Below are 12,456 nucleotides of genomic sequence, written 5' to 3'. Positions count from 1 at the left end.
AATCCCCCCTCCTGTGCTGTTTGTTAGTGGCTAAGCCTCTGGACATTGGGCTTCGTACTCCTGTTCTCACTGTTCCATACATTACTAACACATGTGTATTCTTCTCCACAGTAAAGCCGACTGTGATCGATGTGGACATTTATGTGAACAGCATAGGCCCTGTGTCATCCATAAACATGGTAAGAAGCCCCTGTGTTTGGCTCGGCGGCTCCTGTATCCCTTTATGCGTCCGGTCTCCAGTGGATTTGTGTTGGAGTTTTGTCATGTGGGTTCAAAGACCACGATAACTTTTTAAGTGTTCAGCGATGTGATATTGAAAATGGTCTTTAAGATTCAGGAGACACCGCTTGTGACATCAGTCATGAGCCTTTGCTCTGGAGAGCACGAATTGTCCCCACTCTCACACATGTTGACAGTACATGCTTTTCAAATGGGATTGTTCAGGGCTGTGTAGCCATTGTCTTTATCTGGCCTCCCTTATATTAGGGATGCATATAAGTGGCAGGCACCTTTTGGTTTGAATCTGTGGGCCTCTCTTATATTAGGGATGCATATAAGTGGCAGGCACCTTTTGGTTTGAATCTGTGGATAAGCCCCTCTTGGTCATTTGTGTATCTGCTTCAGAGGTCTCTAAGAGCAAATACATTATTTTCCTGAGCATATGGGTTTCCATAGGCTTGTATGCAAGCTGGGCATGGGACTCTCCTGTGGAAGATGTTAGTCCCCATGGCAGGTGCTTAGCTGCTTAGCAAGTGTCACTGTGCTAGAATGTGTTACACAGACCCTTTGACATGTCTGCCAGGTGTTGTGTGCCTCCTGCTCAGATGCATTGTTGCATACCCAGAGTGGGTAATTTGATGTTGCCAGCAGTGTTCTGTTTGGGGCTTCTTTATGCCTACTGCCTCTGAATCTGGGGATGTCTGAGAGAATGGACATGGTATTGCTGACACACCAGCTCCTGCTTTCTCCTTGTAGTGTGTTGTGCTTGGGATTAGCTCCTTCAGATCAACGGCAGGAACGTCTCTTTTAATTGCTAGATATTACAAGTGTTCTTTGCTGACATAAAGCTTCCATGGCATGGTAAAATTTTGTTATGAAGGATTGTCTTTTCAAAAATTGAAACATCTCAAAGGTGTGGCTAATGGTTTTAACAGTAACATGTGTGAGGTTACATGTGCCGTCTGTAGCAAAAACACAAAACCTCCGAATAAAAAATGAATATCAATGCCATCCATTGTATGAACAAAGAGGTAGAATGAATAAAAGAAACTTTTTTTTTTTTTTTTTTTTTTTGGTTTTTCAAGACAGGGTTTCTCTGTAGCTTTGGTGCCTGTCCCGGAACTAGCTCTTGTAGACCAGGCTGGCCTCGAACTCCCAGAGATCCGCCTGCCTCTGCCTCCCGAGTGCTGGGATTAAAGGTGTGAGCCACCACCGCCCGGCTGAATAAAAGAAACTTACTTTACACAACCCATTGGCTGAAAATGGGGTGTGTACTAAAACCAATTAATAATGTAATATTCTCTTACCTGGGAAGTAATTAACTCAACGGACTGTGTTCAGGAAGTGCTTGATTTTAATGCATTTGTTTCTTACCCTGCTATTGGTCTGGTTGTCTTTCGTCCACACACCTTCTCAGTGCCTTGGTGCAGTTTATCCCTAACACTGACAGTTCCTCCGCAGACACAATCACACAGCCCTTTAGTGCGGATGGCGCATTGGTGTTCCTGGAGGTTTGCCTAGCCCCTGTAGCTTGGAGATGTACTTGGTGCTTAGAAGTACACTCTGGTGGGGCATTTTTGTGTGGAGATCAGATCTGCCAGAGCAGGATGCCGTGTGACATCAGCCACAGATGGCAAGGTCTTGAGTGAAGGTCAAAGTCATTCAAGATGGGTTAGCAGGTAGGTATTGTCGGAACCACGTTTCCCAATGAGGTCAGTGTGATCATTTGCAGACGGGGATGGCTCTACAAGGTCCCCCGTGTGACACAAGTGGAGATGAGTGAACGCTGGCCACAAAGCATCCCTGGACCTAAGGGACCAAGGCCTGAAAAAAGATGGGAGAGATTTGAGTTATGTCCTAGGTTTGAAGAACTGTAGCAGCCTTCTCAGTATGTTGACTAGACCTCATAAGATCTCTTGGTAATTCTCGCTTCATCCTTTTAGGATTATTATTATTTTTTTTTTGAGATAGGTTATCATATGTCCCAGGCTGGGCTCAGGTTTGCTGTGTAACCAACTTTATCATGAACCTCTGATCTGAGTGCTGGGATTATAGGCATGCACTGCCATTCCTGGTTAATGCCATGCTGTAGATCCAACCCAGGGCTTCTGCAGGCTAAGCAAGTGCTTCTGCAGGCTAAGCAAGTGCTTCATCAGCTGAAACACACCTCTGCTCCCCATGTTAGGATTTAAATCTTGAATTCTGGCCCTTCCATCAAGTAGTAAAGAATGACGTTAATCAGGGGTGGCAAGATGGCTCAGCAGGGAAAGGCGTTTGCTGCCGCGTCCAAAGACCTGAGTTCAGTTCCTGAAACTCACAGGCGGAAGGAGAGAACTGACCCCACAAGTTGTCTCCTTAGTTCTGTACGTACACCATAGACTGCATGCATGCTTGCATACACATGCATGCACATACACAGACACACCAATGAATAGATGTAACTAAACCCTCAGAAGAAGATGCCTATGTCCCTATGCTTCTTAGATTTCTGGGAAATGGAAACTCCTATCTGATACTCTCCTGGTCCCAGAGGGGCTAAGCACAAACAACTATAGTACATCAGTATCCGGGTGCCAAATGGACTGAATGCCATCTTTGTTTCACTGCCCAGCTGGAAGTTCTGAAATTAGAAGTCTCAGCAGCTACAAAGTCACTTAAGAGTCCTGTGAGAACGGAGTCAGTAACGGTCAATGTCTTTCTTAATTTGTTGATTGCTAAGTGGTTATTGGGGGAAAATCCTACAACCGTATCAAACTTTAACACTGTGGCTGAAGCTAAATGAAAGCTTAAATCCTGAAACCCTAAACACACTTCCCAATGATGCTTCCCCACCATAACAGTCGTCAGTTGAGTTTCCTTCGTTCCTGGCATCCACCGTTCACTGCAGACTCAATCCTCATCACTTACATTCAGTTTCCTACGCAGTACTTCTCGTGTATCCCAAGGTCCGCATTTCGCTTGTAAGTATCTTATCTTCTGGGACTATGGTATAGATCCACAGCTCTGTGAATCGTGCCTTTTGCCATTCTGACTCTCTAGGAGCCAAAGGACCTCTGTGGAGCCTCTGTGAAATTGCCTCAGAAGGTCATCGAGGTCTCCCAAGGGTCTGCCGGCCATGCTCCTGTTCCCCAGCTGCAGGGTGGGTTTGACTTCACCCTAGCACCAGTTCCGTGTGTGCTCTCACCTCCCTCAGAGCAGGACCTTTGCGTGCATGTGTGTGTGTGTGTGTGTATTGTGTGTATACATATACGTACATAAACACACATGCTATGGTACATGTGTAGAAATGAGGGCACAGCGTGTGGGGTCCTTTCTCTCCTTCCACCTGCGAGTTCCAACAATCAAAAGTGGATGGCAGAGAGGAAGGCAACTCAGTTAAAGTCTGTGTTATAGGGTGGGGAGATCATTTGGAGTGTATTCAGGGTTTCAGGATATGGTTTCCATTTATCGTTAGCCATGATGTTCAAGTTCAATACGGTGTTAGAATTTTCAGCAAATAGCTGCTTAGCAATCGATAGATCAAGAAAGACATCAGCTGTTACTGCCTCCATTGTCACAGGACTGGTTTTGTGAAGACTTGGATTCTAATTTCAGAACTTCCAGCTAGGCCAGGAAACAGAGGGTGGAGCTCAGGGCACTGGGCACACTGGCACCAATGTCCTGCAGCTCTTTGTGCTTAGTCCCTTTGGGACCAGGAGGATAGGACTTTATTAGAGTTGTCATAGCATCCTCCGTGTTATACCCACTGCATTGTGCGCTATGTGTGCAGCTCCTGGTGGACACAGATTGGTCAAGATCAAGAGAGCTGTTTCCAGAGAGGCACCTGTGAGTTCCTTTTCGAGAATTTCCTCTTTTAGTAACCTTTCCAGAAGGTTTAATCTCCAGGGTGTTGTCCTGATGGATTATCCATTGTTCTTATTTGTGTGGAGTTAAATGGAGCTCCTTCAGATCTTATGGGGAGGATGCTAAATATGATCAGCTTGGGGGTCACCCCAGGACATCTTCCCGGCCATGGACTGAAATGCAGCTGTGCGTACTATAGAAATACCACTTCCGCTCCACACTTAGATGAGGGTTCAGCATGTCCCAGGGTTAGGATTGCTTTTCCTTTCTAAAAATTGAAAGATTGAATTTTTCTTTCCTGAAAGTTTGGACATAATGTACAGAGAACCTTGCAAGTGTGCAGCTGATGGGAGGGCTCTTTCATTGCGTCCTGAATATTGTATCACAACTATATAGCACTGAGGATCATACCTCTAGTTAGCACCTAGTATGTCCTGCTCATTCCTCTTCTCTCCACTAATCCTGGAAACTACTGAACTGGTCTTCTGAGAGCTTCGTACCTGCACTTTTCCCAGATGATGCAGGACTACAGCCACACTCAATGTGACTCCACACTGATTCCTCCTTCTTTGTCGACTCTGCCGCCAGCTTCCTCGTGGAAGCCCAATCAATCATCACTATGTAGAATAAGTAATAGCAGGTAGTTGAGAAGGCACAGAGGCAGGCTAGACAGCACTAGAATATTCATGGCGATGACTCATAGCCTCAGTATGCAGAACTGGTAGCATGCTGTACAGCCCTGGCAATGACTCCTAGCCTCAGTGTGCAGAACTGGTAGCATGCTGTACAGCCCTGGAGGGGATGGGAGAGAAGTGAGACTCACAACCCCACTCTTGTCCCGTTAGAGCAGATGTTTTGAGAGGGAACATCAGACAGCCGTGACCACACCATAGGGGTTGATAATGCTGGAAGTTGTTTTACCCAAGGTTCGTAGCATTTTTGAATTTGTCGTTTGATATTCTACATTCATGCTTGAAAAAGAAGTTACTCTTTTTTGTTTTTGATTGACAAAGTAATTTCACATATCTTTGGGCACAATGTGATGTTTAGTTTCAAGTAAATACCATGTGATGATGAAATAAATAAAATAAAGGCAGGAAAAGCATCCAAGACCACGAGTATTTTTTTTCCTTTGGAGAAAGAACATTGGTCATAGTCAAGATACAGAGTCAATTGTGCATGAACAATATTATATTATTGTGCCACTCTAGTCATTCACAGAAACGTGGGTAGACCTGGACTATGTTACATTAAGCCAGGCAAGAAAGACAAATACCCATGGTTCCACTCTTACATAGGTATCAGATGTTATTTCTTAAGAGGGTAGGAAACACATTGCGAGGGTCTATGTGGTTGGTAATGGGAAAGGAAGAGGAGAAGCTCACCAATGATACCATGAACATAGTAAGATAAGATGAACAAATTCTGATGCTCAGAGTTCCCGGCACAGCATGGGATTTAGAATATCTCAGAGCTAGAAAGAACTTCAGATATTCTTCGTGTTATCTCTTACATTGTTCCAACATTGTTTTCTTTCCTATCTTGTGTGACTCTAGTTACCTGAAACCTCCCATGTGTTCTGTGTCCCTACTGTCTTTGCTCTTTGTTCTCCATTTGTGCTCTATGTTGGACTTGGTACAAAGCTTTCCAACTCGCCTTCTAATCGCTAAGTCTTTCTTCAACTGCTCAGTGTTCTGTGGAAGCCATGCATCTATTCAGGTCTAAAGTCTCGTGCCTTTTGGCTGTAAAATTGTGATTTTATTTGAACAGATTCCAGTTTGGGGACTCTCCATCTTGCATCTTGCAGTCCATTTTTCTTGCATATGTTGGTCATTAAATCCAGGTCTCATAACCACCATTTCTGTCCATTTCTGGTCTGCTTCTGTTGCACTGTGTTGTTTGTTTTTGCTTCGTGACAGTTCAGGCAACGTTGCTTGTGCCCGAGAACCTGTGAGTTCTAAAGTCATATTTACACGTCTCTGGGCAGGTGTGAGCCAGTGTAGGCTGGCCTGTTGTTTTGCTGAGGCTCTGTTGGGCACTGCCCCCCCCCCCATTTCGTAGGCGCGGTTCTCTCGAGGTGTCAACTGAGGGCCTTGTCTCGTACACTCATTTTCATGATTGTCTCCTCTCTGTGTGGCTAAGTCAGCAAATGTGTTGAAAGGAAGCTCTCACTTGTCACTTATTGGCTCATTTCTGCCATTGCTTACTTTTTTTTCTCAGCACTTGTGGTTAAATGCAGGATATTATGTACACAAAACTGAGCTGCAATTGCTGCCTTTAAGAATTTTAAGATAGAGCCTCACTTGAAGCCACCCAAGCTGGCCCATGGTGGCCTTGATTTTGCAGTCCTCTTCCTCAGCCTTCTGCGTGGCTGGGTTCACAGACCTAGGTTCCCAGACTCGGCTTTATCACTTGCTTTCTGGGAATTTGAAGCTACTCTTTTTTTGGATTTCTTGTCCCCAAACCCTTTCTCAGATCCCCTTGCTGTCTTCATCCTGGTCACTGTTCTCTGCCTAGCCTCTGTGCCTTCTCTACCACTCTAGCTTGGGACAAAAGTCTGTAGAGAACATTGCAAAAGAAATACGGTTTCTTTCTGGATCCCTGCCCTCTGTCTGTTTCTGATTTCTCTAACTTTTAAATTGATATTTTACCTGAGGTTTCTCTTGGTCCTTGGTGGGACTGTTGGTCTGTTATAATGTATGCCATCAAAGCTACTTAACCTTGTTTGAAAAGCCGGTAAAGCTATTTCATTTTTCATTAATACATGTTGATTTTGCATGTTAATTGGGCATGATAGTTCAACATGTTTACATCATAAACAGATTGCAGGCAACCCCCTTTTATCTGCCATTGCACTTCGTCCCAGTTTCTTATGACCAGCATTCTTTATTCTTCAAAGAACTAGAATAAACCATCTTTCAAAATTCATATGGGAACACAACAGCCCAATAGCCTGTGCCATCACAACCGAGTGAGTGGGTTTAGAAACATCACCGTTCCTGAGTTTAAGACATGTTCCAGAGTCATGGTAGCCAAAGCAGCATGAGGTTGGCTTGACCAATAAAGAGACCCCTTTATTGGTACAATATGACTACAGAACAAAGTAGTGACTCTGAAAATAAGCCCTCGTGACTCCAGGCAACTGAGTCTCAACAAAGGCACCAAGACACATTGAAGAAATTACAGCTTCATTGACAAATGACTTGAGAATTGAAGTTCTTATGGACCAAGTCTTAATTCTAAAAAAACAAAAAACAAAAACAAACAAAAAACACAGAAGAGTAACTTGGGCGGGAACTTAGTACAAAGCAGTCTTACTCAAGATGTTTTCTTGACTTGAGAGTCTCTCAGACTGCTCTCAGGATATCAAAAAAGGGAGAGTTTTCTGGGACCTAATATTTCTGGGTTTCTCTACAAAAAAAAGTGAGGCTTTGACAGGAAATAAATGAAGTTAATTGTGTATATCTTCTAGAAACATCTGCTTTAGGGAAGTACAACTGTCCTCCATTCTCAATTACCCAAGAAGATCGTCTCATAGATGGTGTCAATATTCTTTTAAGAAGTGAAAAATAGATTGTGAGCCAGGTCTGGTGGTACATGCCTATAATCCTAGCACTTTGGAGGCAGAGTAGGGCTGATTTCTGTCGCGGCCCCCCTTGTCCAGCAAGGATGACGCGACCACCGGAGCTCTTCTCACTGCAGTTTTATTCAGGACCTTGTGACAATTGTAAAATCTCCCCTCCCTCCCTCCCTCCCTCCCTCCCTCCCTCCCTCCCTCCCTCCCTCCCTCCCTCCCTCCCTCCCTCCTCCCCCCTCCCCCTCCCCCCTCCCTCCCCCCTCCCTCCCCCTCCCTCCCCCTCCCTTCCCCTCCCTCCCCCTCCCTTCCCCTCTCCCCCCTCTCCCCCTCTCTCCCCTTCTCTCTCTCTCTCTCTCTCTCTCTCCCCCTCTCTCCCTCTCTCCCAGCCCTTAAGTAGGCCTGGGCCACCAACCCCAGATTGCCAGGTGGGCACTGCCCATAGTTCCACGCATATGAAAGCAGCTGACAATCATTGCATGATAATAGCATAAATCAGGCCTAGTTGATATTAGGAGTTGATTATCACAGAGAGCACTCACTTTCGGGATTGCGGAGGGCAGGAGCCAGCACCATCAGGTGCAACTCCACGCAGCTCTCTACATTGCCATCAGGTGTGGCTTCACGCAGCTCGCTACAGTTCCCCCTTTTTGTTTTGTAAAGCTACAGGCAAGAGTAGAGGTCTGATCTCTGTTAAAAATGGAACATGTGCTAGTGTCCGTCCAGGTGTCATCCACTCAGCAAACACTAGACCTGTCCAGTGTCTTTTTACAGAGGTGGGAGCTAGACACCAACCCGCATGCAATCAGACTTGCTCTTGAGGTTGATGTATGCTTACCTCAAGTGCAGTGCGCAAGCCTCGCATCCTGTGCTCGCTTACATCTCTAGCCAAACTTGGGGAGACTGTCCTGCTTCAATGGCCGTGAAGGCCTGAATGATCATAACTGCATTGCAATGCTGTGAAACCCTTATGTGACAGACGCACCACAGGCATACCAGGGAGGCAAGCACCATTAAGCCTGCTAGGGCTCCTACTCCCGCCCACTCCTTCAGATGATCCATGGAGTGATCCAGGAGGATAGTCCTTCTGCCAGGCTGGTATCCATGCGTGTGGAGTTCACAGTCACAATCGTCATCTTCAGCTTTTCCAGTTTTCGAATTCACCAGACCAATTACCTAAAAGATATCTAGACAATTCTTTAGACAGATTAGCTGCATGGTTAATCTTTCATACTGAATGCTGGTCACACACAGCCCTGGATGGATAGAAATGTCTGACTAGGGTATGGACTTGCCTCTCTTAACATACCCCAGCTGCCATACCCCCATGGCACATTCATTCTTGTCAGCTGAGTGCATGGAAGACACCTTCTCCCTTGTGCACCTCTTTGGCTTTCCTAGCAGCTCAGCTGATCCTGCTTCTGCTAAGTGACCATATGCTGCATTCTTGGCACTGCTGTGGCATCCGCCAGGCTAGGTACCGACTGCTGAGACAATGTGCCTTCTACCACAGCCACCTACCTAGCAAAGCTCTGCTCCAGCTACCTTTCTGCCCCAGCTGCATTCGTTCTGGGTCCAGACTGGTGCATGGAGTGGAGCGGAACTCAGGAAAGCAGGCTTGCTGCTGTGCAACCATTGAAGGGTCCCCACTTACACCATGTTTTAGGGAACTTGGGTGTTGTCAATCTGTCTGGCTACTTCCTGCTGAACGGGGACGTTGCATTCTTACTGCCATTTTCAGCTGCGCTCGGACGCAGGTCACGGCAGCGACTGGGGAGAGGCAGAAACTCTACCTCCCCACCAAGCTGTAAGGTAGAGGCGTGGTAGCGCAGAACAGCCCTGGTTGTGCTGCGCTTCTATGCCCTGAGGCACACGCTGGGAGTGGCCTAGTGTTCTGGCTCGTCTCTCCACAGCATGCCCTGGGTGTTTGCAGCTTCGCTGACCCTCAGCTCTACTTGGCCTTGGAGCCACTTGGAGCTCCTTGGCCTTGGAGCCGCAGCTGCTCACACTCCACTGCAAACTCAGGAGGTCTCCGTAATTCAAACCACATGAATCTAACTCCCTTCCTTAGCGTACCTTGTTCAGCAGCAAAATTCAGATCTCTACCAAGCTTGTCCCAGGACGATACATTAAGATTGCCAGAGACGACAAACCAAGGAGCAATTGTGTCACATTCAGTCAAAAACTTTTCCAATGTGCTCCTTAACAGCTCGTTAAGAGCCAGAAAAATCAAGTGTGTTGTTGAAGCGCCCATTCTAAAATCCCATTTTTTCTTTTATTTTCATTTTAAACCATCCACTTTGGTCATGGCCCTCACTTTGATCCATCTGCTATAGTCGCGGCACTCATTACCTCCACTCTCCCTTCTTCTACCGGCGAGAGTGGAAAACCTGCTTTTTTTCACGGATCCCCAGCCTTTACCTGAGGATTATATGGTTCACCCCCTGACTGCAGCAAGTTCTGGGCTCCACGGAGAGAGGTTTGGAGGTTCCCCGTATGTGGCACTACTTGTCTTGTCCCTGTACGGGCCACCAACTGTCGCGGTCCCCCTCGTCCAGCAAGGAAGACCCGCAACACCGAAGCTCTTCTTGCTAAGCAGTTTATTCCAGGACTTTATTCACAGCAATCTTTTCCCTTCTCTTTCTCTCCTTCTCTTTTCCTCTCTCCCTGGGCAAACCTCTCCCAGCCCTTAAGTAGGCATGGGCCGCCAACCCCAGATTGCCAGGTGGGCACTGCCCATAGGTCCACGCATATGCAAGCAGCTGACAATCATTGCGTGATAATAGCATAAGTCAGGCCTAGTTGATATTAGGAGTTGATTATCACAGAGAGCACTCGCTTTCGGGATTGCGGAGGGCGGGAGCCAGCACCATCAGGTGTGACTCCACACAGCTCTCTACATTGCCATCGCTACAGATTTCCATGAGTTTAAGACTAGCATGGTCTATACAATGTGTTCCAGGACAGTTAGAGCTACACTGTGTGAGCCCTGGACCCTCTCTCTCCAGGTCCATTGCATAGTGATCAACAGGATCATAGAAGTAAATGTTCCAAAATTAAGGAAACAAAGCAATACAGATACAAAAGTCATATAAAGCCAAAAATAGATAAGACCAGACAGTAAACTCCCCATGACATAGTATAATTTAAACACTAGGTATACTGAAGAAATACTAAAGAGAGAGCACTGAGTGGTGTAAGAGAAAAGTTAGAAGTCATATATTTTAAAATCCCATAAAAAAGCAAACAAACAAACAAAACCGAACTCTTCAGTGGAAACTTTAAAAGCTGCAGGGCTTGGAGCTTACTAAAGACCACAGATGCCAATCCAGACTCCCTTACCCCGCAAAATCTGCCACAGTTGAAAGAGAAAAGAAAAATTTCCATGATATAAACAGACTAAAAGAATTTATGTCCATGAAATCAGCCCTGCAGCAAATACGGGAAGCAATAATTTGGACTGAAAAGAGGAAGAAGCATACTCCAGAGGCTACAGAAAAAAAACAAATAAAACTATAATTACTGGACCACAAAATAGAACTAAGAACACAAACAGAAAAGAGAGCAAGACAGCAATCAGCACATACCTTTCAGTAATAACTACATATTAGTGACTTCAACTCCTCAATCAAAATTAAAAAAAAAATACTGGTTATCACAACAAGCCCTTATTGCTGAAGATGCCATTTGCTTACGCCATTGGACATGGGGAAATACCCAAGTAGGAACTTGCCCCTAATGGCCAGCATTGATGGTACTGGAAGATTCTTTACATGCTACCTAAGGGGAAAGTCATCATTACCACCCAACTGTGAGCCCAGTGATCTGCCTGCAGGATATCCATGAGCACTATATTATGTGGATAACCAACCACTTTGTGATTGGCTTCAAGGCCCCCACATGAGATGAAGCTCATACTCAACACTGCTAATGTGGCCAAGAACCTGAGAGTAGCTGGGTCATGGGCCCAAAGGGAAAACCTGCTACTACTATTCTGCTAAAGAAACAGCAGCAACATGACTCATCATGGCATACTGCAATACACACACAGAGCACAGCATCCCTCAGCTCTCAGCAGAGAAGCTTCTTTTCCAGTAGATGGTGATTAGCAAAGATACTCACACTTGGGCCGAGCGCAGCGTGAGAGACTCCGGAGCTTAGTCCTAATGAATTGTCTTTATCAAAAACCCTTCTTTCACGGCTCAGGGGTCTATGTGGAAGAGGAGGCATAAAGCTTCTAAGAGTCAGAATAGATGGATAACTCCGTGACAGCTGTTTTCCAGACACAATAGAGCTGATTTTCATACAAACTAAGAGAGATGGTGGTAGTACACGCAAGACCAGTACAAGTTCAAGCCAGAGGAAGTCCCAGGACAGACAGTTTGGAAGAAAAACTTCCAAATTCCTGCTCTGAGTCAGAGTTACTCTAACACTAAAACCAACTCTTGTTGAACACGAATGCCAAAGTTCTCAGTAAATTACTTTTGAGTTGAGTGCATGCACATGTGAAAACGACCCTCTGCTTAATTAGCTGTACCCTGGAGAGACAGGGAAGATTCTGCATATGTAACTAAATACATGTAATAAGTTATGTAAATGGAGTTAAAGACAAAAAAATCACGTGATCTATTCAATAGATGCAGAAAAGACAGTTTACAAAATCCATTGTTTTCATGACAAAAGTCCTAGAGAGAATAGAGATGAAGGGTACCTACTCCTCAACACAATAAAGATTTATATGACAAGTCCTCCAGTAACATTATTCCAGATAAAGTAAAAGCACATCAAAGCAATCTCATTAACTGTCTAATAGCCACGAT

General features: G+C 45.5%; 1 protein-coding gene across 1 annotated transcript in view; it reads left to right on the top strand.

The window, feature by feature from the left end:
* Positions 1-12,456, top strand: part of Gabrg3 (gamma-aminobutyric acid type A receptor subunit gamma3) — a 487,421-nt gene that overhangs the window by 44,452 nt on the left and 430,513 nt on the right. The window contains exon 3 of the mRNA XM_057756257.1: positions 112-179. Coding sequence (XP_057612240.1) covers positions 112-179 — 68 coding nt within the window. The remainder of the gene's footprint in view (positions 1-111; positions 180-12,456) is intronic.

Source organism: Chionomys nivalis, chromosome 23 (genome assembly GCF_950005125.1).
Source record: "Chionomys nivalis chromosome 23, mChiNiv1.1, whole genome shotgun sequence".
NCBI classification, from domain to species: Eukaryota; Metazoa; Chordata; class Mammalia; order Rodentia; family Cricetidae; genus Chionomys; species Chionomys nivalis.
Note: the sequence above shows the minus strand (reverse complement) of the source record. Positions and strands in the feature narration are given on the sequence as shown.